Below are 27,556 nucleotides of genomic sequence, written 5' to 3'. Positions count from 1 at the left end.
GCAGTAGGACATAGAGGCTGGATATGATTGTTGAAGTTGTCCCTCAAGAGCTATAACAGAGCAAACATGAAGGAGTTCCTATTTGGAAACCGTGACACTGTTTAAAATTCACTTGTTTTTGTTTTGTTTTTGGATACATAAATTGTTCATTGATTTAATGTATAATTTGTTTTCTCTTTGTTTGAATAATAAATTGAAAAAATTTGTACATATTTTTATTTTTGTATCAGTCGCTGTTTTGTTACATTCGCTGTTTAGTAACATTCGCTGTAATTTCGCTGTTTTGTAACATTCGCTGTTATGTTTTTCGCTGTTTTGTACCCACTTCCCTGTAAGCACATTACTTTTTTTTTACATATAATACCTTTGGAATTGGTTTTTAAAAATTAGGGTCCCAACTATATCCCAACTTATTGCATAGCCGGGCCTTTATCCAAAAGTCCTAAATGTGCAGCGCACATTAGTTGAATCTGTTTTGAAACGGACACTGTAGCCCCCTCCCTCCCTTCTAATTTATGAAAGCTAAGTTTACAATATCAAACGTCAGTTAAGATAAGGTTAAGACAGAATCTGAACTTATCACCTCAAAAAGGCGAGAATATTCTTAAATTTGAACAAATCAAATCGATTTAAACTTTTGGATTAAACAATTTTGGAAGCTTTCCTTAAGACTGCTCCAGTAGAGATTAACTAGAACTATATTTTCTATTCCTTGTGACAGATAGTGGTTTGCAATCCTGAATAATTTAAAAGTTGTATGTTTATTTGATTTCAAAAAAAATGTGACAATAGCTTGTACCATAGACGTCCAAGGGGGGGGTAAAGTGGCGATTACCCCCCCCCCCCCATTTAAAATTTACCTCTACCCTGGGGGTGCCGTAAAAAAATCTCTAACAAAAAAAATTTTTGCGCGCTTCGCGCGCATTTTTAATAATAAATATTTAATTAAATTTAAATTACCCCCCAACAAAAATTTTACCCCGGGGGTAAAGTTTTGGGGGGGTAAACAAAATTTACCCCTACAGATTTTACCCCCCCCCCCCAAGCAAATTTTACCCCCAGGGTAAAAATTTTGGGGGGGGGTAAAAAAAAATTTGCGCGCCATTTTACCCCCCCCCTAAAATAAAAAGCTTGGACGTCTATGGCTTTTACTACCTCAAAAAGTACCAGTTGAGGACCCAATCCCCCCCAACTATTCAAATAAGTTGAAATTTGGGATTAGGGTAGATCAGTTTTTTTTAATAACCTAGCATATCCGGACCTAACCTTGGGGCTAACAAAACTGGTTTTATTTTTTTCATATGCGCACAAAGCTGTCTATAATAGGTATAATGCGATAAATAACAATTTTTGCCAACGAGTGATAAGTCATGTATGTATGTAGGTATCTTCCGGTAACAATATATTTAAAGTCCCTTTTCAAATTATTTTAATACACAAGGTAGGTAACAAAGTCCTACAGATTACAATAGGCTGTTATGAAGCCTTTTTTAATCTGTACTAAATGTAGCCACTTATTCTTCAAATGACAAATAATAGATTAGCCTTACCTCAAAACAAACTCCTCCTGATCTTTCATATCAACAGCAACCGCCATTTTGAGCGCTGGCCCTAACTTTATTTGGTCTGGGCTAGGTAGAAACAATTATTTTGAGTACTGGCCCTAACTTTATTTGGTCTGGGCTAAAGAGAAACAATTATTTTGAGTACTGGCCCTAACTTCATTTGGTCTAATTTTGCAATAAAGCTACCTGTCCCTTTACCTACAATTATATAACCCTTAGAAAAACTAGAAATACCTTAAATATTTATAATTAGCTGCTACGCTCCTAGAGGACTATAGGGGCCCTTGAGGGGAAGGGAAAAGTCGCCTTCCCAACTTTTTGTCATATGTAGTTTTATTTGGTAGGGGGGGGGGGGGGGGTGATTTTTTTCTAGGGGCGATTTCGCTTAGAAGGTTAGAAGTTCCCTTCGCCTAAATAATCATAAACCTTCCCAGGACCTTTGGGAGGCTACATTGTAAAGATAAACCATATTGGTTCAGCGATTAAACATGAAAAAAGTGTGTTTACATACCTGTCCCAAATTTTAGAATAATCAGCCCAACTCTTTGCAATATTTATTGTATTATTTGACTCACATATCTAAACAAGGATAATTTAGTACATAAATAAAGAGTAACTTTTAACAAAGGGATACATTACCTAATAATGATAGAAAGAGTCTTCATATCCATTATCCAGTAAATAAAGCAACATTTAGGCTAAAATGGTTTATTTTCTGATTTTGAAATAGAGACTCAACAAAGATCTAACACTAACACAGAAAAGGGTTAAGATTATTTGGTATGAAAGTGCTTTTTCGAGCAAGAAATACCCCCCCCCCCCTGTTTATTTCTTTTTAAAAATAAATAAATAGCACCGCAGTGTAAGGGGAAGGGCAACACATGTACAGACCCCGCTGAGGTTTAGCAAAAGAAAAAAAACTACCTTCTTATTTTCAATTTATATCTAATGATTAAATAGGGGTGGGTGTTTCGGTGCTCGAAAGGCACTTACAAAGAAAGTGCCATAGTTTCTTATTTACCTTAAATATGACGGAGGAAATATTAATAGGTTTGACCAATTTTCCAAAGCTATCAGGTTTGCCTAGGATTTTTTCTGTCACTATGTCCCACTCTGCACATGTCAACTCTCTATCTTCTTCATGCAGCGATCTAAATAAAATTATTAGTTATTTCTCGCAACATATTATAAACGGCTTTCCGCGGATATGGAATGTACAATTATAAGATTAAAACTAGTTCTTTTAGCCCCGAGGTGCCGAAGGCACCGGCTAAAAAATTGGTTTTAATCTTATGATTGTACATTTAAACCCCAAACCACTTCATTATGCAATCTACATTTTTGTGGATATTTCGTCTATGGTAGTTCGTAAGTGTACAGATTTACAGTACATTGTTTACATTTGTTAAAGCAACACATATGATTGAAGAAAGTGATTATTTTTTTTAAAATGCTTAAATATCAATCAATAACAATATTTTTTGGATTTTTTATAGAACCACTTCATTATGCAAATATTGTTTTTAGACTAAATGGGGAAGAAAAAAGATCTTAATCAAGGCGAAAAGAGTCAAATTCATATATTATTTTCACAGGGACTTGATACTTTGGAAATTTCAAAAAGATTGGGTAGAGATCACCGCACAATTCAGCGATATTTTAACGAGGGGGTTCTGCACCGGAAACCCCCTGCAAAGCGAGGTATAAAAAAGGTTTCGTCTCGTGATTTGAACAAAATCAAGCTTGTGTTAGCAAGGAGCCCACACCTTACCAGTGCCAGAGTATTTGAAGAGGCTGGGGTAGAAAATATACCTAAAACAACGAGAAATCGTATCTTGAAAAGGCTTGGTACTGTTAAATCTCGCCAGGTATACTGCCCCCTAACCCCTGCTCACCGTTCAAAACGGCTAGAATTTGTCAAACAGTACATAAAGACAGACTTCCAGCAGGTTTTGTTCACAGATGAATACCGTGCTAGCCTTGATGGACCAGATTGTTGGGCAACAGGTTGGGTTCTTCATGGGAGGGAAGCAGGTACAAGATTTCGGAGGTAACAAGGGGGTGGAGGTGTGATGTTTTGGGCTGGAATATAGGGAGATCAACTTCTTGGGCCCTTTAGAGTACCAGAGGGGGTTAAAATTAGCTCTGAGGCTTACATAGACCTTCTCAGTATCTCGTTTTTACCATGGTACAATAAGCTTAAAAGATCTGAGAAATCAAAGTTGATTTTCATGCAGGATAATGCCCGTGCCCATACTGCTAAATCCACGATCAGCTTCTTGGAGAAGAAAGGTATCAAGGGGAACAAGATTATGGACTGGCCACCAAATTCACCTGACCTGAACCCGATAGAGAACCTCTGGAGTCTCATTAAGTATGAGATTTACAGAGATGGCCGGCAGTTTTCTAGCAAAGATGACCTCTGGGAGGCCATTAAACTCGCTGCAGCCTCTATTCCTGCCTCCAGTATATTAAAGCTTACCTCTAGCATGGATACCAGAATTCTGAAGTGTCAAACGGCCAAGGGCTATAGATTCAACTGAATTTACTATTTTTTGTTGATTGTTTTCTTTAAATAAATGATTTTTTGTTTCAAAATGTTAAATTTTATATATTTTTTTCGTTGTGTCTTATTAATTAGATGATGTACAATGATGCGATACCAGATGTTTTACTTTGAATAGATTTTTTAATGATATTTGCAAAGGAATTATGAAATCTGCATAATGTTATGGTTCAGTTAATTTCATGAATTATTTCTTTTTTTTATTGCTATAAATAGATGAAACCCCTAATTTAAGTTAATAACTGTTGAAAAGTGTGTATTAATGAAGCAAGAAAATAATTCCTTCAATTCCATAAAAAAAATCTTTTTGAATCTAAGCTTAAATTGATTTTTTTTGAAATGCATAATGAAGTGGCTCGGGGTTTATATATTCGTAGAAAGCTGGATATAATACGATGCTAGACATAGTTTTTTCGTATGGATGAGAACCGGTTCCTATCCACCGGATTCGAATGAATACGAGAAATATATTTATTGTGCTTTTTAAGTGACAGCTCTGAATAATTTCCCTCAGATAAAAACTGGTTCTGAACCAAAATATATTAAGCATAGTAAGATTTTGAAGAATTTATCCACGCAAATAATTACTTTTTGTAGCCCCAAAATTTCGATCTTCATGACCAAAATACAAATTAGAGAAAAACTATCTATAAAAACCACACAATAAATGTATTTCATGCAGGGTTCCGGAGCCGGAGCCGGGAGCAGCAACATTTTTGGTGGAGCCGGATCCGGAGCCGTATTTTTCGTTAAAAACGGCTCCGGCTCCGGACTAGCTAAAAATGATTTTTTAAAGTAATATTATAATTTGGCAACGGTCTATTTCCATATAATAAACTGAAAAACTATTGTTACTTAACAAATAGACACACATCCTTCTACTTTTATATAGCTTTAATCAAATAAAAGCAAAATATTAAGTCATCTCAAAAAACGCCTATCTCAGAAAACGCCCATGTCAGAAAACGCCTATCTCAAAAAACGCCCATCTCAGAAAACGCCTATCTCAAAAAACGCCTTTTTTAAAAAATGCCCACTACATTTAAAAAAAATAAAGCCTAATTTATAAATAGTATTCAATAGAATAATACAATTATTGTCATTCATGATCTCTTAAAACACAAATAAACAGTTACCAAATCAACCAGTTAAGAAACTATGTTTATTGTACAAAGATAAACTGCGAACCAAAAAAATAGGCAAATCTGAATTTGCAGAATAGCAGCTTTAATAATCATTTAGGATGATTTTACTGTAAATATAAAATGTAGATGCATCTTTTGGTTACAAGTTTCAACCGTTATTTTTTTATTAATCAGCAACAATGAAGCACAAGATCTCAAAAACAGCATTTTGGGTAAAAACTGGTGAACCAAAAAGATATGCAAATCCAAAACAAATCAATGGAAAAACGATTTTTTTGCACTTTTCTTCTGTTTTAAAGATTGATTCTGATAAATTCACAATTTTTTAAGGGATTTATGCATTAATCATTATGAAATGTAATATAAGGTAGAAATTAATGATTTTTTAAAATAAGAAATATTAGAAAAAAAGAAATTCGACCCCTATCACTTTTGAGGACAGTTACTGACCTCCAGTCTTATGGATGAAGCTAAATACATATTAAAGATAATAATTACTCCCAAAAGTATACAAAAATGATTTTTAATGTGTTAAAAAAATCTATTTTAAAATCTTGATTTTGAGGATGATGGCCTTTAAGATGCTCCTATGGGTAGTGATGATGAGCCAAATCAAAGTGCATGACCATGATGACAACTTATATATTGAACTATGGTCCAATTTTTGTGTTCATAGCAGCCTCCAGCCAAGCAGTATTAAAAAAGAAAAAAGTTGCAATTTTAATTACTCCAATGCATAAGGTAAATACTGTCGTTTTTAAAAGATGTTTATATTTCTTGTCGCGTGGCTCCATTGGAGATTGCTATGACTACAAAAAATGGTATACAGGTTGATAGACAAGTTGTTGTAATGGGCATGTACTTAGATAACATTAGGCTCACCATCATCACCAATAGGAGCATCTGAAAGGACATCATCCTCAAAATCAAGATTTTAAAATGGTTTTTTTTGACACATTAAAAAGCATTTTTGTATACTTTTGGGAGTAATTATTATTTTTAATATGTATTTAGCTTCATCCATAAGACTGGAGGTCAGCAACTGTCCTCAAAAGTGATAGGGGTCGAATTTCTTTTTTTCTAATAAAAATTATTGAAGCTCATTCAAAAGTATTCAGTTTTGAATCTGGTAAAATTAAGAAGGAATATAGGGATAAGACATTAAAATAACCTCTCCCTCTTTTTCCCCCAAAATTCATCCAATATGAAAAGTTAAACTGTTAAATAGAAAGTGTAAAATTCCTTGTAATTTTTAATAATTATTCTAAACTAATCTTTTATTTTGAGTAACAGCTATATAATTCTGATAAGTTTAAAGAATATCATACTTAATAAATATTTTGTATATTATGTGTGTATGTTAATGATTATATTACATGAATCAAAAATTTCTTTTAAGCATAATAAAAACTGGAACAAAATTTTATGTTTTCCAAACTATTTATCCCTTCCTTACACCCTACCCAAATTTCACAACCCTATTTTGAAATTCACCCATCCAAAATTCCACAACATCTTTATGAATATCTTTATTGTAATAACTGAAAAGTAAACTGGGTTGTTTGCAGTAGATATATGAAATAAAGCAAACCTTTCTTATGTTGTTGCTCAAAATGCTTAAAAAATAAAAAGTGCCTAAGGAATGTACAAGAGTGACATTATACTTCAGGGATAGATATTTTAATAAGAAGATTTATAATGTACATATTGTACAATATTCACAATACCTTCTTAGACTGACATGTTTCACTACAAGATGATTTTAAAAAATGTAGTAGGCATTTTATGAAAAAGGCGTTTTTTGAGATAGGCGTTTTCTGAGATGGGCGTTTTTTGAGATAGGCGTTTTTTGAGTATAGCCAAAATATTTTATATTATTCATTTTATTTTATCAAATTCAATAATGAAAAAAAAATTTTATATTAATTTTAAGGTAGGAGCCGGAGCCGTATTTCCAAAGACGGCTCCGCGGAGCCGGAGCCGCATCAAAATCATACGGCTCCGACACCCTGATTTCTGGTCCAGTACTTTAGAAGTTAAAAATAAATAATTTGAAACAAATATCAAAACACAACCAAATAACGAGAAAGCGTGCAATAAGAATGAAAAACTAGGTGACCTAACAGATAAAGTATAAATCAAATATGACTTAGCCATGCTGTATTATATCAAAAAAGTTTTATTACCTAAATATTGATTCAGCAGTCACCTCTGTTGGATCTAGGATTGCAGGAATTTCATTCTCAGCTCTTAATATACAGACTTCATTACCATCGCTGCATAGAATCCGCTTATTTTAAAGGGGTAGTTGCACGAAATGCATTTAAACTTGAATTTTGTGAACTGCAATTTTTTCCCTGTTCAAAGGTTTAAATAATTTTTACAGGTAATATATCTAAAAGAATTTCAATTTTCTACCATGTAATTTCAAAAATATATTTTTGCTATATGCTATTTATAAAACTGACTTATTTTCACATAAACAGAATGACTATTAATTTTGTGATGTTGAAATGTTTGTTATTTAGGACCTATTGTAATTCAAAATTATTATGATTGATGGTAATACTTGTAGGTAACTTATGCTTGAAATAATTTTCTAAAATGCTTTTTGTGCAACTAACCCTTTAGATTACTTTTAGCTTATTTTATGTCTGTATTATATGTAGTATATCCTTTTACATAGTAGAGACTACACCCTTAACTTTTATAGGTACCCAAAGAACATATAGGTGCAAAGTTGCTAGTATATATAAAAGAAACAAGATGACTATATGTGTGTGTATCTCTTTCTTTATAAAAGAAATTTCGGATCTACTGCAGTTCATGGTAAAAAATTGCAGGTAACGAATATTGCCAAAAATCTATGAAATTTAAAGGCTACTAGCTGCCAACGGCTGAACGTACAGATCATGCCCGCACACTGTTTTAAGCAGCATATGAAGGCCTACAAATAATCTGGAATAACCATAAATCAATAATGCATAATTATCTCGCAGTGCAGAGAAATGCGCGAAAAAGGCCTATTTTACGCGTTTTTTCTTCAGTGAAGCTTTCCCTGTGCATTATTGGATCTTGGCTATTCCAGATTATTTATAGGCCTTTTTATACCACTTAAAATGGTGTGCGGTTATGATCTGTACGTTCAGCCGTTTGGCAGCTAGCAGCCTTTAAAATTCATAGATTTTTGGCAATATTCGTTACCAGCAATATTTTACCGTGAACTGCAGTAGATCCGAAATTTCAATCCCAGTGCGAATTCGATTAAATTATCAGAATATTTTCAATTTTAATTGGGTGATAATGTGCTATTTGGGGGAGTTTACCATGATCACTTTAGTGCAGTGGAGTTCCTTGATAAAAACATTGTAATACTCACTCTTTTTCCTGCAGCCTTTTTCTCATAAAATATCCCATTTGTTTTGCTCTGACTGGAACTTGACTATGAAAACTTGAACATAATATTATGCCCTTCCTGCAGTTATTACAGATAAAGTTAGGAAATTTTATTTATCTGATACTTTTTTATAAGTCTTTTAACTGACACAATTTTCTATGTCAATGGACTGATTCCTTTAATATAGAATTTGAAAATATATTATCCTGTTTTTTATGGTAAAGAAAAAAAAGACAATACCTATTGATTTTTAAAAAGTTAATTTCTAACTAATGAGATTTCGGTGCTTGCTTACATGTGAAGACCGGAGCACCGAAAACCCCCCCCCCCGCTTAGTTTTGACAAAAATCAAAAATAAGGGGGGGGTAGTTTTTTAACCCCCCGCTTAGTTTTGACAAAAATCAAAAATAAGGGGGGGGTAGTTTTTAACCCCCCCCCTTAATTTTGATGAAAATCAAAAATAAGGGGGGGGTAGTTTTTTCACTGTACAACACGCCAGAAAGTTGAGTGAGGTAAATCAAGTAAATCCAGTATACCAGAGGGGAAACCTTATTACAGGGATATTCATGTTTTGGGGCATAATTTCCTTATTTATTTATTTATTTTCCCAGTAAAAGGTTTTAATTTTGTGCGCACAAAATTAAAACCTTTTACTGGGAAAATAAATAAATAAATAAGGAAATTATGCCCCAAAACATGAATATCCCTGTAATAAGGTTTCCCTTCTGGTATACTAGATTTACTTGATTTACCTCACTCAACTTTCTGGCGTAATGTACAGTGAAAAAACTACCCCCCCCTTATTTTTGATTTTCTTCAAAATTAAGGGGGGGGTTTTGAACAAAAAGTCTTTGCCTTTCCCTGCACTTTTCCTCCTTGCCATTTTCCAGACATTAAAAAACTACCCCCCCCTTATTTTTGATTTTTGTCAAAACTAAGCGGGGGGGGGGGGGTTTTCGGTGCTCCAGTCTACCACATGTAAGCAAGTACCGAGATTTCAAAACAAAAATGCATTAAACTTCAAATATGGATGAGTTTGGAATATTTTATTTGTGATTTATATCACTAGGTTTCTGTTAAATATTGATAAAAAAAAAGTGAGTTCTACCTCAGTCACATGAAAAAAAATTCTTTAAGGGGGGGGGGGGGGGGTTTAATGCAACCATCTCGTAATCAATGATTAAATGGCACTTAGAATTCGAATTTAGATCTGAAATTTTGCATGAATAATCCTTGGTGGGTCTATTTTCCCTAAATCGAACAAAAAATTGGAAAAGTAACGGCTAACGGCTGGCTGCTCGGCCGTTTTGCCATTTTTGGGCTATCTCAAGAGAAAATTAATCACGAAACCTCCACATAATACTTTTTGTCGCTCAAAAACCTTATCAAACGGTTCTAGCCGGTAGCTGTTGGTACTAGAAATTTAAAAAATGGTTATTGCTATCATTTAACATGAATTAAAACATATGTTTTAAAAAGTTAATTCCTACGTTATTAATGATGAATTTGCCATGAAAATAGGCAAAAAACGGACAAACGGCTGAGCCGCCAGCCGTTACTTTTCCAACTTTTTGTTCGACTTAGGGAAAATAGACCTACCATGAAATAGATTACTCATGAAAAATTTCAGATCGAAATTCGAATTCTAAGTGCCATTTAATCATTGATTACGAGATGGTTGCATTAATGTTTTCTCAAGTTCAAGATGCAAAACCAAAATCTCCGAAAACTATCATTAAATACCTATTCACAAATTATTGAATATTCAAACGGATTATGTATTTCATTCTTTAAAAATCTATATTTATACCGCGCCGTTAAATAAAAAAGCTTGACTTCACCATTGCAAGGTTCTGAATCACTTTCTCTCATCGTGCAGACAACTCTTTTGATATTTTTAAACCCCTAAGTAAAGACCTCATTGGATCTACGGAAGCGTTTTAATTCCAAGCTTTACTATTTAAAGTAGCCAAAATCGCTATATATTTTTCAGTAATCGCACAAAAAAGGTGTTTAAAAACGCCATTTCTAGCTGGTTATTCTGGCCAGAACATTTTATCTCAGTTGGTAAAAACTTTATTTTTCCTGAGTTGAATAAGTTTCATTTTCTCTGCATAAATATGCGGAAAATTTAGGCATTTTCTATCTAAAACAATCCGTCGTAACATTGTTTTCTGAAATCAATTAATAATTTTTAAAGGTTGTCAAATACTATTATTGTCATATATATTTATCAATTTGGTATTAAAATCTAATACAGATAATAAAAATGTTGCGTAATATAATTTTCAGGTACCAAAAATCACAGGATTTAAATATAAAATAGATAGGTATAATACAAGAATTTAAAAAAAATAAATGATTAAGTTGTACTGTTCAAAGTTTCAGGCCACATTTTGCTTAAGCTGCTCAACTTGCTCATTGAGTTGGACATTTTTCTGTTCCTTGGTGATCCTGTCGGCCTCCAGGTTGTTCAGCTGGTCTTCCAGCTTGGCCATCTCGTCTCTAAAATGTGAATTTTCAATTAAATTGTATAAAGGAATAATTCGCATTTTTTAGAGCTTATACTAACAACATACTGTATCAAAATGGTTTATCTTACCTATACATGAGAAAAATAAAGCTAACACAATAACAACAAAGTTATACATTAAATCTTGAACATATACGCAATACAGTGTAAGTTAGAAACTAGAAGTTTATTAATCGATTAAAGCAACATATTTCAGCATTATAGATAGACAATCAAACCTTTGATAGCAGTTAATTAATTGCTGGTTTGAATGAAATTTTTATAAGATGCGCCAAATTATTTAAAATATATGGGGTTGATAGATAATTAGACAAACTTGAGGGTTGCCATCTATGAGATCTTTAAAGATAAAAAAAAATAATGCTAGACGCATGTTTACAATTTACATGCGTAATACAAACATACTTTGCGTCTTGAAGCTCTACATCAATGCTCTTGATTGTTCTTGCTATGGTGGCATTCAAAGCATTTATATCCAGCTGACACCTGAATTATAATTTTTTTAAATGAAATCTTTGCCTTCTCCAAGGAAAGTTAATTACAAACAAAAATACTGAATAAGTGATCTGTTAGTACTTCAAACTTAGTGGCATGAGTTACAAGAATACAGGGTAAAATAAATATTCCGTTAAACAATAAAGAACACACATTTTGGGATTAATATAATGATCGTCATGCTGTTTTTTTTTAATAAGAAACAATTCAAAGTTAAGTGCACATTACACAAGAATATTATAAGTGGCTTATACTAGTTCTCAATATTAAACAAGAAAAAATTTAAAGATCACAAAAGTTAAGTTAAATTCAGTGTATATTCTGCACAAGATTCATTTTTTTTCCCCGGCTACAAATATTTTTATTTCCCCCCCCCCCCCCTAGTTTTTTCTCACCAAGTAGGGGGGAAAATGGAAAAATATTTAAAGAACTCTATATTTTATTTATTTTATCCCTCCTACCACACATTTTTTTATTGTTTTTCACCAAGGAGGGGGGGAAATGGAAAAAATGTTTTCAGTTTTCTTAATTTTTACATTTTTTTCCCCTCCAACCAATTATTTTTAATTCCCCCCCCCCCCTGAGCCGGGGATCCCATGTAGAATATACACCCCTGCGTGGAACTACTCTTTCCAAATTATTTATTGTTTACCTACTGTTCGTCTCCGATTCTTTCTTCAACAATGCCTCAAGTTTAGCTTTCTTTTCTTGCTGGCGAGCTCTCTTATCAGATACATCTGAAAAAAGATAATGTTTGCCTTTATAGTTTTAAGCCTGTTATCTTTACAATAGCGAGAATAGTCAATATTTGTCTATAATATTCGTTCATAGGGAAATGTTATTTCCTCGGCTGTTACTTTAAAGAAACTGGTTATTTGTTGTGTTTTTTTTTCAAATAGAATACAGCATAAAAATCACTTGGTCCGCCGGTCTAATGAGATTATTTTTATGTTTGTGAGTTTCTATTATTTATCTGCGGTAAAACTCCGTTATCCGTTTGGCCACCATCCATAATTTTGTGTTTGAGCTTTGCAGCCTGCTTATAGATCTAGCAGGGGTGTATATTAGGGTGGGTTCATATCAGAATTAGACAAAGCGGGGATATGCAACAGATAAAATTAACCTTAAAAACAATTCTGACCGAAAAAGAATTTTAAAAAATTGAGTTTTAGAACACGACCACTTAAAAATATAATTCATTACTTATTAGTATGCAAAGACGACATTCAAATTTTTTTTGAATCAGAACTATGGCTTTATGGTGCTCCCTGGAAAGGCCTTGAGGAGCTGAATCAGGAACTTTTGTCCGTTTCAAAATATCTCGTTCCTAGCTTTAGAAATCACTAAAAAACCTAAATTTTTTAAGGTTTATTGAGAATTGTCCAATTTGTAGAGGTTTTTTTATATTTTCTCAGGCTAGGAACGAGATTTTTTGAAACGGACAAAAGTTCCTGACACAGCTCCTCAAGGCATTTCCAGGGAGCACCATGAAGCCATAGTTCTGATTCAATAAATTTTTGACTACCATTTACAAATAGCTATACAATTGAATGTCTGGTCGTCAGCGGTTTTAAGACTTAGGATAAATTTTAAATCACCCAGAGGTGTATTATATCTATATAAATTGAGTGCAGATCCCCGCTTTGGCCTCAGAAAAAAAATGTCTAAAATCGACCCACCCTAGTGTATATTCTCCATTTTTACCCTGCTAATAAGGGGAGGGGGATATGTGTTAGGGGGAAAATCAGAATATAAACCCCTGAGATCTTATCATCCTTGATAAATGTTTTACCTGTTGTGTTGTCTACACAATTTTGTTGCATCTTGCACTTCTCAATCTCAGTCTGTAGTTGTTTACACTCTGCCTCCTTGGCCTCAATGGCCTCGTACTCGCACCTCAGCGCATTAACCTGCACCAAGATAATAATCACGCTATTAAATACAATTTGAGATGCCACCAACAGAGACCAATTGGGAGTTATTCCGAATTATTTATAACAAAAATTTAAACTTCTGGTTAGGTATGTTTAAATTCAATTGTGGAAATCACTCTAAACACAATCGAATTAGGATTCTCAAAAAAAATTACAAAATAATTTAAAACAGGTTCGGATTTTGATTATACGCCCCCCCCCCCCCCACCCACCCCTCCACACCAAAAATAAGAATCTTGGAATTCCTTGTTGCCATCACTATTTTAAATTGATGTTGTATTTTATTATTGATTTTGCCCCTACTGAGAATAATCACACAACTGAAAACTACCTGTTCTAATACTTTATTCTTTTTCGCTGCAAGTGTTTGCTTGTTGTTTTTGTTTTCCTCGATTCTTTCATATAGATTCTAAAGTAAACAAAAATGTAGCAAGGATGACAACAAATATAAATAGCGAACTTAAGCGAAGTACAAATAATTATGCATTGAAATACGGACAAAGTGATTTAAAGATCAGATGTTCAGTGGTTTTTTTATATCTGTTTTTAATGTATAATTATTTTTATCTTCACTGACGACGAAGGCCCATATAAATTGTAAGGTATGAGGAATCTTACAACAAAATCTTCAGCCGTCATTCTTTATTAGCGGCCGAGAAAAACACAGGCTCCCCATATCGTTACGGTTAGACTGGCAGTAGGACATGGTGAACTATAGAGAGCGTGTGTGTGTGAGTAGAGAGAGTAAAGAGAGTAGCTTCGCTTGATACTTCTCTTAACTAATTCCTAAATCAAAAATTAAAATAAGGAAGTTGGTTAGTGTTCATGTAGATATTAAGTCTTAGAACCTAATCTGGCGTAGTTGAAAAAGAGATAATTTCAAACATTTCATGGACAAAGAGACCGGCGATACCTTGATGTTATCGTTGGTACTCTGAATCTGAGCTTGAATCTCGGCCACATCTGCCTCCATCTTTCTGCGCGTGTTCAGGCTGCTCTTCAACTTAGTGCCGCAGTTCAGAGACTAAAAAACAAGGATATCCATGTGTAAAGTACCGCAGCAATAACAAGCTAACGCCAGTTTTAATAGAAAGGGACAATAAACTTGATTGCAGTAACATAAAAGAAAGTCTTATGAAAAACTTTAGAAAATGTAATGTTTAACAACACTATATATTAAATCGAATCAGCTATAAAAATTGTTTTACCTCAAGATTATTGTTTAGATCCGCAAGTTCTGTTTCGAGGATCTCTTTCTCGTGGATTAATTTCTCAACTTCTTTCTTCTCCAAACTCTCCTAATATAATAATTAAGTGGTTATTTTTTAGCAACGGCCGACTGTACAATTGCATAATAATTGGGTTTAACGCCAATTTTCTATAGCCGTAAACTCCCTACTTTTGCTATTTATATCTTTTTAGATTGTACCGGTTCTAATTCTGTGCGAATTTAAAATGTGTAGCCAGCCGTTTGGCAGTAAAGTCCATTGTCCTGAGTAGATTTTCAAAAAGAAAATTCTCAATTTTCTTAACTTTAACCTTTAAATAGGTACAATTATAGTGCTAATATGAAGGGAGGGGGACAATGACATTGGGCTGGTAATTACACTAGTCCTCAAAGTTTTATATTAAAATTTTCTTATTAGTTGGCTCAACAACTTTCAAAACTTTAATTGAATTTGATTGGTTGGTTTATCAAGTTAAATGTCCAAACGTTTCAACCACTAATTATATTTGTACCTTTGCTTTTAGATCTTCAATCTTCTGTTTATTTTGTTCTAAGGTAGCAAGCCTCGCAATTCTATCCTCTTCCTAAGATCAGTCCTTATCAATATCGTAAAAAACATCAAGGATGATTCGGGTAATTCCAGGGGTGTATATTCTGCACAAGATTAATTTTTTTCCCCCTGCTGCAAAGTTTATATTTTTTTATCCTCCTGGTTTTTTTCAAGCAAGGAAGGGGGAAAACAGAAAAAATCAGAACTCTTTATCAGGGGTGTATATTCTGCATGGGATCCCCGGCTCAGGGGGGGGGAAAAAAAATAAAAAATAAGTGGTTGGAGGGAAAAAAAAATGTGAAAATTAAGAAAACTGAAAACATTTTTTCCATTTCGCCCCCCTCCTTGGTTAAAAAAACTAAAAAAATGTGTGGTAGGAGGGATAATATAAATAAAATATAGAGTTCTTTAAATATTTTTCTATTTCCCCCCCTACTTTTTAAGAAAAATCTAGGGGGGAAAAAAAATAAAAAATTTTGTAGCAGGGGAAAAAAAATAAATCTTGTGCAGAATATACACCCCTGCTCTTTATTCTATTTATATTTTCCCCCGGCCCCCCTCCCACACATTATCTTAGTTTTTTCTACCAAGAGGTGGGAAAAATGGAAAAAAAATCATCATTTCTCTTAATTTCTTCATTCCCCCCCCCCCCCCCTTAGCAGGGTCAATTTTGCAGAATATACACCCCTGGGTAATTCTATCCCCAAAACAGTCTTTTTTAACTATGATAGAAAACGAACCATAAAAAAATTAAAATTCTTGAAAAAGGACAGGTCCCTGTTGTTTTTCAGCTATCTCTAGTTGTTGGTCAATTTCTATTTGTTTGTTGTTAAGTTGAGCAAGAGCATCCATCATCTTCTTCATGTCATCCTCAATAGACTCACAATCCTTAGTTAAATATTTATATTAAGGTTGTATAAAAAAATTAAACTATATACAATACAAATGTACTAGCGGATTCGCCCCTAGCCTCTAGTGGCTGTATCAAAAAAAATTTGTAAACACGTCTGTAGGTATACCAAAAATGGAAATTTTTTCCTTTTTTTGTACCACCTCCCAAGAAAATAGCTTAAAACCACCACTGGACCAGTTGGTATAAATATTCCCTGAAGAGAAGAGCATAATCGGTTCAGCGGTTACCGAGATCTTATGCTTCATACAAACGAACCGACATCATTCTACTATTCTACTATGTGTTATAGATTAGAGGCTATGGCTGCCTCGCTTTGAGTATTTGTACCTGATTAAGTTGTCCAGAATTATTGTCAAGAGTTTTCACCTCAGCCTCTAGCTGTTGATGGCGAGCGGTCAAAGCGTCAAGTTCGTCCTAAAATACTTTTTTTCTTAATTTTGTCTACAAAAAACACATAAACTTTTCAAGGATACAGAAATAGGTCTATGGATGGACAATAATCCAAAACTGATATTATTTGTGTTGTAAGTGTCCTTTTCCAACCTAAACCCCATCCCCTCCCAAACAGACAAACAAACACACACACATTTCAATTTTATGTTTAACTATATTTCTACCAATAAATACTAGCAACCAACAGATATTTTTATACAAAAATTAAGGGGAAGATAATTTTTACCTGAAGAATTTGAATTTCCTCTTGGTTGTATTCAGAACGCTGATCTTGTTCTCTTTTCACCTTCTGTAGGTTTGCCTAAAATTGATGATTTATAAGCTTTTGCTGCATTGATATTAGGTAAGGAGTCCCCGGCAGGGCCTATAATAATTTTTTTCATCAACAATTTTAAATTAAGGAAGGGTTGGTTCAGTGGTCAAGAAATATATGTTTGATTAAAAGCACTTTTACATTTGACAAACAATTTTGTATAGACTTACAAATTAAAGTTCAATTTATCAATTTCAACATAATCAAACTTGGTCCAACTTTGTAATTTACCTCAGCATATTGAAGTTTAACCCTGAATGTTTCCTCCTCCTCATATATTTGTTTCTCAAGGTCAAGCACTTCAGAATTCAGACGGAACTGATCACGTTTCCGGCTCCTCAACTCTTAATAAAGATGATTATTGTTATTACTAAATATACGGTGCTTTCCCACAAAGTGCCTAGTAAGCACAGGACCCCCCTACCCATTATCTTCTTATTTTTTTTTAAGTTGGCGGGTTTTTCTGCCTAAACCCTGCGGAAGGCCCTAACCCTGAAGGGCCTTAAATCTGCGTTGCTTCCCTGTACCTAATATAACCTGACCTAAAAAAAAACCCGAAAAAAAAACTCTTCCTTATTTTTAATTTATCTTATCCTACCCGCTATAAACAACTTTAGATCACAATAGGAGCTTTAGAAGGTTATCTGTAAAGAAGAATTAAATCAATCCAGTAAATAAACGTAAGTACAGTCATTAGTTCGCTTGTGTTCAAAACAATTCTATATTTTAAAATGATTGGTTCTCTTACCTTTAATATTTTCTTGGTATTTTATGTTAGTTGTCTCAACCTCCAATAGTTTCTCATTCGTTTCAGTGTATTCATTCTTGAGCCTAGTAATTATTGGTTTATTATGATTCTGTAAGTAGTGGGGCTACTATATAGTTGGAGTATTTAAGTTTTCCGTTTGTCACCCACCCACAAACTCACGGCACACTATGTTACACTTGCAGAAGGAATCGTGCAAATTAAACCTAAATAATTGACATTCAAACATTATGCAATTACTTTTTACTGAAAAGTCATATTTTAAATAATTTTACTGTATTACAGTTTACTAATATTCAGACTGGCCAGTCAATTTTGAAAATAAAAAACGTACATAACGTACACAAAAAAAATACGTTACGTACATAAAAAAAAAAAAAACGTACAAAAAAAACCGTACATAATAAAAACACATAATGTATATTTTCTTCTAGTTATCTATATTAATACATTAATATCTATATGTTGTGTACTAAAGGTATGTTTAGTGAGATGTTAAGTAAATAAACAATAGGTACACTCTTATTATAATTTTAATAATAAAAGTTAGTATAATACAGAATTTAAGGTGTAACACTTACTACTACCCTAACAAACTTCAACTGATTTTCTAAATCATTTTTGAATTATAATAAAATTTATAGATTATCTAATATTTCCATCTAAAAAAAATAACAAATGAATTTTCAAACATGTTATTACAAAAACAAGTGTAGCTAAACGATTTTGTCCAAAGTAATAAACTAAAATTTTCTGACAAGAAGTGATAAGCTCTAGTTAGAATTTTAAGAAAGATCGAAAAATTAACGAAAATTAAATAAATAATATCATATTACAGAACTTTTGATGAGATTACACAAGGATGTTATTACAAAAAACAGTATAGCAAAAAGATTTTTCCAAAGTAATTTACTAAAATTTTCATTCTAATGTCCTTTTCGTCATCTGACATGTTTAGAGGTTAAAATTAAAGTCTGAAAATGCATCTCCAAGTTTCAAATCTAAATAAGAGTAAAAAATTAAATACATAGAGTGTGAAACTAAAAATAACCATTTTAAGATATATTTAAATAATACTTTGAAAATACACTCATTAATCTAAATGTTTAAAAAGAAGTAAGTTTTTTCTTCTGCCCATTAAGATCTCACTAACTACTTCATAGGTCAAAGTCTTCATTGTAGGAAAGCTTCAAATACACTGCAGCATGATGAGTTCTAAGGCCTTGAAATGGTTCAAAGCTGTTTTTTTTCTGATCTCTTTTCCCTCTTAGAATACAGAGCCAAGTTGCCAAAAAATATGACTTCTAAATCCTGAACTGAACACCATATGATATCTCGGAATATTTACCTAGGAATATAAAAGTTTTGAAAAAAAAATAATGTAAAATCCATAAATTTAAACTATAAGTTATAGTAACATATGTATATGCATAATTTACCTACATATTTTTGTTCTATGAAAATTTAAGATAATATTGAATTTATTTAATATAATACACCTATAGTTTTTGTTAAAAGTGGGGGGGGGGGGGGGGGGAAATGTGGTGACTCGTGCCACGACATACCAGCAATTTTATTTTGGGTGCTACTCCCTTAGTTTTAGAGATAATTGGGTGAAATCTTTTGGGCTGGGTCACTAATTACCCCAACTAGAGGTATCTTTCAAAAAAAACGGCGGCGGGTCCGCCGCTCCCGCCGTTCGCCGCCATTTTCCGCCGCCGCCAAAAAAAAAATTTTTATTGCATTTCTCGCCGAATTAGGCAATTTGGAATCATTTGAGACCATGTTATTTTTTTCAAAAATTTTTCCCCTTATAACCAACCCTGCGGGGGGACTTAGTCATTTTTTTCAAATTCTCGTTTATCAAGGTATATCTTAAATTCAGTGCCTCTCCTAAGCTTTTAAAGATATTGAGACAAAACCTTTTGAAGTAGATCAGTAAAAAATATTTGAATAAAAAATGGCGGCGGTACCGCCGCTCCCGCCGTCCACCGCCATTTTCCGCCGCTGCCGCCAAAATTTTTTTTATTGCATTTCTCGCCGAATTAGGCAATTTGGAATCATTTGAGACCATGTAATTTTTTTCAAAAATTTTTCCCCTTATAACCAACCCTGCGGGGGGACTTTTTTCAAATTATCGTTTATCAAGGTATATCTTAAATACAGTAATTCTCCTGTGATTTTGAAGATATTGAAACAAAATCTTTTTAGGTTGGTAAGTTTAAAATATTTGAATTAAGAAAACGGCGGCGGGACCGCCGCTCCCGCCGTCCGCCGCCGTTTTCCGCCGCCACCAAAAAAATTTTTTTATTGCATTTCTCGCCGAATTAGGCAATTTGGAATCATTTGAGACATTTAAAGATATTGAGACAAAACCTTTTGAGGTAGATCTGTAAAAAATATTTGAATAAAAAATGGCGGCGGTACCGCCGCTCCCGCCGTCCACCGCCATTTTCCGCCGCCGCCGCCAAATTTTTTTTTATTGCATTTCTCGCCGAATTAGGCAATTTGGAATCACTTGAGACCATATTATTTTTTTCAAAAATTTTTCCCCTTACAAGCCGTCCTGTGGGCGGCGGAAAATGGCGGTGGATGGCGGGAGCGGTGGTACCGCCGCCATTTTTTATTCAAATATTTTTTTGCTGATCTACCTCAAAAGATTTTGTTTCAATATCTTTAAAAGTACAGGAGAAGCACTTAATTTAAGATATACCTTAATAAACGAGAATTTGAAAAAAATGACTCCCCTGCAGGGTTGGCTATAAGGGGAAAAATTTTTGAAAAAAATAACATGGTCTCAAATGATTCCAAATTGCCTAATTCGGCGAGAAATGCAATAAAAAATTTTTTTTTGGCGGCGGCGGAAAATGGCGGCGAACGGCGGGAGCGGCGGACCCGCCGCCGTTTTTTTTGAAAGATACCTCTAGTTGGGGTAATTAGTGACCCAGCCCAAAAGATTTCACCCAATTATCTCTAAAACTAAGGGAGTAGCACCCAAAATAAAATTGCTGGTATGTCGTGGCACGAGTCACCACATTTCCCCCCCCCCCCTTTTCGTACAAAACATACAAATTACTTTTCTGCTAATATTTGATTCTTATTATTAAAAAAAAAAATGTAAAACGTACAAAAATACAAATTTCAAAATACGTTACGTACACATATCAAAATAACGTCCAGAACGTACACAGATTCGATGCGTAACGTACAAAACGTACACTCTGGCCAGTCTGAATATTCTTCTTAGACCATTATTGCAGTTACTACGGAACTTCTTATAAAAAAATTAGTAAAAGACGGTGGAAAAAAAATATAAATTCATAATAATGTTGTGAATTGCTGCGCTCCTCATGGATGGACATTTGTTCTAGTTAAAAACATAAAACACATCCTAAGATTCGGGATCTAAATTGGGAAGGTAAGTATTTACAGGATAAAACAATGGCCGATAAATTGATGTACATCTTCAATGTTGATTCACCAAACAATCAAAGTTCAATAAAAGTTCAAATGATTGTTAAACCAACTAATGAAAACCATTATTTTAAGACTTTGGGGGACTAGCGTAATAAAAAGCCTAATGTCCCCTCCCTCCATGAAGTATTTACCTATCAACTTCAGCTTGTTTAATCTTGAGTTGTTCCACACTTGATTCCTCGTCTTTCATTTCAATCTCAACATTCTTAACAACAGCAGCAAGTTTAGTTGTACAATTAGGGCGCTCAATTACTGTCCTGAGGGGTAGATGTTTTGAGTCTACTTACAGGATTACAAGGCTGTATTTATTTGTTATCCCTAGAGACCTTAAGGGATAAGAAAACGAACGACTTTATGAACATACTCAATGATGAAAAAAAGAAATTTGTTAAACAAAATTATTGAGTTGAGCCGCTGCTATTTTAAACTGACCAATCAAAATTCTAAAATCTAAACAAAATAATGAAAGAATTAAAAGGATTTAGAATAGCAGTTACTTTAATGTGGTTCAAAATGTAATTGGGACGAAACGGTAGCGGAACCAATAAATCGCTTACTTTCGTCAAAATTCGATTTACATTCCTTACAGGGGTGTATATTCTACATGGGATCCCCGGCTCAGGGGGGGGGGGGGGGAATAAAAAATAAGTGGTTGGAGGGAAAAAATGAAAAAATTAAGAAAACTGAAAACATTTTTTCCATTTCCCCCTTCCTTGGTGAAAAAAATGTGTGGAAGGAGGGAATAAATAAATAAAATATAGAGTTCTTTAAATATTCCATTTTCCCCCCTACTTGGTGAGAAAAAACTAGGGGGGGAAGGGGGGGGGAATAAAAAAATTTGTCGCCGGGGGAAAAAAAATCTTGAGCAGAATATACACCCCTAATCCCTTAGGGAAAAGAAGTTACCTGAATTTCATCTTGGATAGCAATATTTCTGGCGGTCAATCTAAAACAAAATATTATTGGTACAAAATTATTTTGCACAAGACATTCCCATTATTTTATTTACCTTTTCTTCTTTGTTTTTTATTCATTTTTATCCTTCTCCCACATGTTTTTCTTGTCCCCCCCCCCGCCCCCAAGGTGGGGAAAATGGAAAAAATGTTTACAGGACTGTTTCATCCTCCCCCCCCCCGCCCTTTATCAAGGTATCTCATGCATAATATACACCCCTGATAAATATTCAATAGGTACCTAATAAATACGTATTTTTTAATGTAAGTCAATAGTTTACCGTGAAATGTGTTTTTCCATGGTGATATTATCCTCTTCATTGCTCGCAACTTTTTTCTTCATTTCTTCCATATTATTCTCTACAGACCTAAAATCAGAATGTTTAGACTTTGATACGTTTAGAACCTTAACATCAAAGCACAAAAAATCTACTAGGCATGCAGAAACTAGAGCAGGTGATGTTTTACAAAAACCCCAATAAAAGTAAGTGATATATACAAATTTAAATAAAAATGTTTCATTTGCCTGGAGAAAAAGATAGAGGCTGTTTTGGTACATTGTTACTATGTTAACTTATTTTAGTTTTAAATATATTAATGACAAACAACATTTATAATCAAGCAGCGAAGTACAAAAATGAAGAAAGCGTTACAGACTTATAAGCAAAGAAATATTGAGTAGCATTTCTATAAAAAAAAAATCCAACCTGATTTCGCCATCAAGGGTATCATTTTCCTTTGTCATGTTCTTAGATTGTTGAATATAATTTTCAAGATTAATGCTAAGAGAATCTAGTTCAGTAGTGCGCCCTTTGTCAGCTGCAGTAAGCACTTCCTAAAACAGATTAACCATTAATAAGCGGTATTAGCGAATTAGGAATAAGGTATAGCCAACAAGCGAAACAATTCTAAAATAATATTTGGGGGGGGGGGGGGGGGGGCAGATGTAAAGAGATGTAAAGGTCGTTAATTCTTCTATGTGTTGCCCCCCAACCGTATTGCTGAAAATCACGTATAGGTTTCTTCATATTTTTTTTTCTCGAAATAATTTCGTTGTTGCTATGGGCTGTTAGCAAATAAGAAAAAAGGTGTTTTGTTTAACTTACTACACACCTCGACCAAAAATGTTTGTTTTGTGCTTTTAAAAAAGAATGTTTTTAACCATTAACTAGAGTAAATGCAAATAAGACGGTATGTCCGTCCGACCAATCGAACCATCTCTAGACTTCGTTACCTTTAGACATTCAAGTTCCTTCTTCAAGTTGAAAATATGTTGTTGAACAGAAGTGAGTTTGGCTTCTGACATGTTTAGCATCTCTTTTCCCTTCAGTAGTTGGGTGTTCAGTTCTTTGATCTCGCTGTTTTGAGTTTCCTGGGCATTCTAAAGAAAAGTTTTCATATTTTAAGTAGCGCAGCTACTCTTTAAATGAGTTTTACGTAAGTTCGAATGGAATGTCACTATTATATCATTGAGAAATGTAACTATAGGAGGCAGAGAAAAAACTAAACCTAAAGTATTAATTCACCTTAATCATTACAAGCTTCGTACCCAAAGAAGAATTTAAAATGCAAAAAATACTGCAACTTCGGTTGTCTTATCCCTAAAACCTTGAGGGAAAAGTATTCAGGGAAAGGAAACCTGTAGTTGATGATATTCAGCTTGTTCTCTTTGTAACTCTGCATCTCTTTCTTCCCTGGCTTTCACAATATCATTCCTAAATTTAAAATCGTTGTTTACATAGATATATTTTGAACCGATGTCAAAAAATTGTTAAAAATGAACAAACATAGGTAGGTTAAGCTGCCAAAAATCCGATGGAAAACAATCAAGTTATACATACATTATCTTTTAAGGATAGATAAACAAACTTTATTTTCACAAAATTGATGTTAGAACATTTGATAGTAGAATGTAAAGTTATTTTTCTGAAAGATAACAGTAAGATTGTATTATCCACCGCTCGTATGAACAGAGTAAAGGACGTTTGTTATGAGAACCCTTGTAACAGAGAAGCGGTGCTTCTAAAAGTTTTTATCTTACCTCAAAACTTGTTCCTTGTCCTTGTAAGTTAGAGACATTGCTTTGAGTTCATCAGTAAGCTTCACTAAATCACACTCAATAGTCTTAAACTCTTCTAAAAGACAAAAACAAAATTTTTTAGGGCGTTTTGTCTTATAAACAAATAAAAAAAACTGGCAAATAAGTGAGTTACTTAAATAGTACAACTTGAAGTATAAATCTTCCTATACATGTAACGTTATTATGTTATAGTAATTTTAATTGTAACTGTATCAAATATTTTGATTTTATAGGGAATCTTGGTATCCTATAATTGGATATAAACAGCTAAATAAATATGTTTATGATTATTACATTATGCCTATGGTAATTTAAGAAAAATGTTACAAAAATAAATTTAGCTGCCATAGTTTATCCCTCCCAAATTTTAACCTGATTCCTGGGCTTGTCCTTCGCCAAGATTGTTCAACTTCTTGACCAGATGGGCCTTGTAGGCGTTCTGCGTCTCTCCTTGACGTCCCAATGAAGCAACCTACCCCAAAAAATACCGCATCAGCTTAGAAATCCATCAAGAAAAAATTCTATGATCCAAGATTAGTAGCTTCCACGATAATCGCGGGTCAGCTTGTAATGTAACACATAGAATACATTTTATTAGCTGTACGCGAAGCTTACCAATCTAAGATAAGCCAAAGGATTCTCACTTCCAGTCTCCATGTGCATATGATATGAATCCTAACTTCAGAGAATCAGGGCTACAAACAACAACATGATAAGGATTACGAAGTTGTTTTTGTATTAACTATTTGTATATTGAAATACAACTAAGTGTATGTGCAGTGGCATATTTTTCTTTTAGATATATAGATAATGGATAATTTAAATCATGAGATGTGCTAGAACTTATCACCCTAAGATCTAGATTAGACTCTCATGGGGATAGATAGTGGATCAAGTCAAAATGTGCTTAAACGTAGAGCATGAGCTGGCAATAATACCTATGCAAATGCAAGTGTCTCAACCCTAACCAAACACTAAGAATCTATTACTAATTAATCAAGAACTGAATAAGCGAGCACACTAACCACTCACGCTCTGAACTGTCTTGGGTTGGGTAGGTAGCTAGTTTAAGTTAAATTACCTTTCTCTGCATGCTGTCGGAAACTTCCAGACCATCCTTGAGTCTGTTCACTTCATGGTCCAGCTTTGTCATCTCACAATCCTAAACATTTAATACTTATAGTAATAGATATGCCAAACATATAAAAATATTCCTAATTGTCCTGGGATTCATCGACATAAAAAAATCTGTAGTAATAGAAGAAATGCACAAGTTACCGGCTTTTTAACTTTCACAGACGGGCCGAGCGACCATATAATATGTAGAAAAGCTTTGCTTTTAATAATTCCTAACCTGTTCTTTAGTTAGCTGTTTCAACATTTGTAGCCTGGACTGTTTCTCCTCCACATAGATGCGAACATTCATCCTCCAGGTCAACAGCTTGCCAACCTCTGACTGAATTATGGCGCTGTGGTCACCTGACCCGCCATGCATAGGTCCTACATTATAGGCAAGCATGAGTAGCGCAGAAATTGCTACGTTTTTATTAATTTTAGCCTAGAATTTGCTTAATTTCCACTGGAATCAAGCCCGTTCTAATCCATGTCTTTGCTGGATTTAATTTAATCTTGTTTACAGGAATACCAAGTACGATCATAGACTTTAACTTATCATATTCTAAGTGGCCACAGAAAAAATAACATTAAAGAAATGAACGAGAAATTTGAGTTATTTAATTTTGTAAAAAAAAATATACCTAATCAAAGGAATTTCCCCAAAATTTTAATTGATTGTACAAAATATTTGCATGTTTGATTAAGATATTATCATATAAGATGGAAAGAATTTAAATGTTAGAGGGAGATTTAAAATCTGCATAAAATTTTAGGGATTTTTTAAAATATGTTTTTTTCAATAATTCTTTATTTAAAAGCGGAAATACAATTTAAGTTAATTAATTTTTACATCTGTGATTGGTGAATGGAAAACTATCTGCGCTATGATTGGAGAAGCTTAAGTGTCGTACATCATTAAACCAATTAGAGCGCAGGTAGTTTCCAATCCACCTATCCTATTGGTCAAAATTAATTAACTTAAATTGCATTTCCGCTTTTAGATAATGAATTATACAAAAAACGAATTTTATAAAAAAAATCCTTAAAATTTGATGCAGATTTCAAATCTCCTTTTAACATTAAAATTCCTTCCAACTTATATATCTTAATGTTGATCTTTATGGTCACATAAAATAAAACACTTTTTTGTATGAAATTTCCTTTTTTATACCTATTGAATTCATATTGAAGATTATTGAATTAACTAAAACTTTGGTAGTTACACCTTTGATCCTTACCTTGGATGCGAGAAGATATTCCTCGCATTTCTAGGTATAAATGTGTCTCATATCATACTATAGGGTTCCTATTCATCATGGCCTCATATTCAACCCAACAAATTACCTGGGTTATATCTTTGGCTGTGATGACCTCCATTAGATCTTTGATAGTCCCCACCACCTGAGGATAGATGGCTACCATAACCCCCATCCATCCCCCCTGCTCCACTTTGCTTCCTATCCCAGACAGCTGTCCCACCACCTGTACGCTGACCCGTAGCACCAGGGTGGGCAAAGCTGGGGTTGTTATTGCGGTTCTCAGACATGGTTCAAAGACAGTTTTGATTTCAAATCTAATACACCAAATATTTTCACTTTTAGCAACATAAAAAAACACTTTAAAATTTCTTCACCCAAGTAAATAAAGCCAATAAAATCGCTAATTAAGACAATAAGAATTTTTTTTAATACTTGTATCAATTCTAAAGCACAAATAAAAATGAGTTTATATACACTTCCATTAACCAGTCGACAACATTTAAATCTTAAGGCAGGGAATTATGAAATGTATAATCAAGTGATCGTATACGTTTCCATGTACAACAGAAATTTAGTTTTAACACAAATTGAATTATAAAAGACAAAAAACTAATAACACTGGCAAGTATATTGAAAAATCTTCATATCATTTTTTCTATATATACTTTTTATTCGCTTTCAAAACTTAACTACATTATTATTAAAACTGGACTACAATAAAAGAAAAGAAAAATTAGATCGCTACATAGTAATTAACAACCAATTTTAACGTTCATTTAATAAATTTTATAAACATCGACAAATAAGAAATAT

At 33.6% G+C, this 27,556-nt stretch overlaps 4 protein-coding genes across 5 annotated transcripts in view; 1 reads left to right on the top strand and 3 right to left on the bottom strand.

The window, feature by feature from the left end:
* mldr (mitochondrial ribonuclease P catalytic subunit) overlaps nucleotides 1-10,850 on the bottom strand; it is a 29,746-nt gene extending 18,896 nt beyond the window's left edge. The window contains exons 1-7 of the mRNA XM_080161541.1: nucleotides 10,762-10,850; nucleotides 8,656-8,754; nucleotides 7,463-7,525; nucleotides 2,587-2,716; nucleotides 2,077-2,144; nucleotides 1,551-1,631; nucleotides 667-737 (exon numbers count right to left, since the gene is read on the bottom strand). Coding sequence (XP_080017667.1) covers nucleotides 667-737; nucleotides 1,551-1,631; nucleotides 2,077-2,144; nucleotides 2,587-2,716; nucleotides 7,463-7,525; nucleotides 8,656-8,754; nucleotides 10,762-10,841 — 592 coding nt within the window. The 5' untranslated portion in view covers nucleotides 10,842-10,850. The remainder of the gene's footprint in view (nucleotides 1-666; nucleotides 738-1,550; nucleotides 1,632-2,076; nucleotides 2,145-2,586; nucleotides 2,717-7,462; nucleotides 7,526-8,655; nucleotides 8,755-10,761) is intronic.
* Nucleotides 1-27,556, top strand: part of LOC145319421 (uncharacterized) — a 92,030-nt gene that overhangs the window by 22,595 nt on the left and 41,879 nt on the right. The window lies entirely within an intron of this gene.
* LOC145319420 (uncharacterized) lies at nucleotides 10,844-15,940 on the bottom strand. Its single transcript, XM_080161550.1, has 8 exons — nucleotides 15,376-15,940; nucleotides 14,844-14,933; nucleotides 14,549-14,659; nucleotides 13,967-14,044; nucleotides 13,494-13,611; nucleotides 12,354-12,438; nucleotides 11,612-11,692; nucleotides 10,844-11,178 (listed from the first exon to the last, which is right to left on the bottom strand). Exons 3-8 carry the CDS (start codon nucleotides 14,606-14,608, stop codon nucleotides 11,058-11,060), a joined length of 543 nt encoding a protein of 180 aa, XP_080017676.1. The 5' UTR covers nucleotides 14,609-14,659; nucleotides 14,844-14,933; nucleotides 15,376-15,940; the 3' UTR covers nucleotides 10,844-11,057.
* Nucleotides 16,121-27,490, bottom strand: LOC145319417 (uncharacterized). Its single transcript, XM_080161542.1, has 16 exons — nucleotides 26,829-27,490; nucleotides 25,723-25,868; nucleotides 25,450-25,530; nucleotides 24,741-24,840; nucleotides 24,330-24,423; nucleotides 23,928-24,003; nucleotides 23,523-23,669; nucleotides 22,996-23,123; nucleotides 22,570-22,656; nucleotides 22,242-22,281; nucleotides 21,467-21,540; nucleotides 17,841-17,923; nucleotides 17,324-17,436; nucleotides 17,006-17,080; nucleotides 16,654-16,740; nucleotides 16,121-16,301 (listed from the first exon to the last, which is right to left on the bottom strand). The coding sequence occupies exons 1-16, from the start codon at nucleotides 27,028-27,030 to the stop codon at nucleotides 16,164-16,166; spliced, it is 1,671 nt and encodes a 556-aa protein (XP_080017668.1). The 5' UTR covers nucleotides 27,031-27,490; the 3' UTR covers nucleotides 16,121-16,163.

The sequence above is a fragment of the Acartia tonsa genome, chromosome 5 (genome assembly GCF_053477335.1).
Source record: "Acartia tonsa isolate MP-2025a chromosome 5, ASM5347733v1, whole genome shotgun sequence".
Taxonomy (NCBI): Eukaryota; Metazoa; Arthropoda; class Copepoda; order Calanoida; family Acartiidae; genus Acartia; species Acartia tonsa.
Note: the sequence above shows the minus strand (reverse complement) of the source record. Positions and strands in the feature narration are given on the sequence as shown.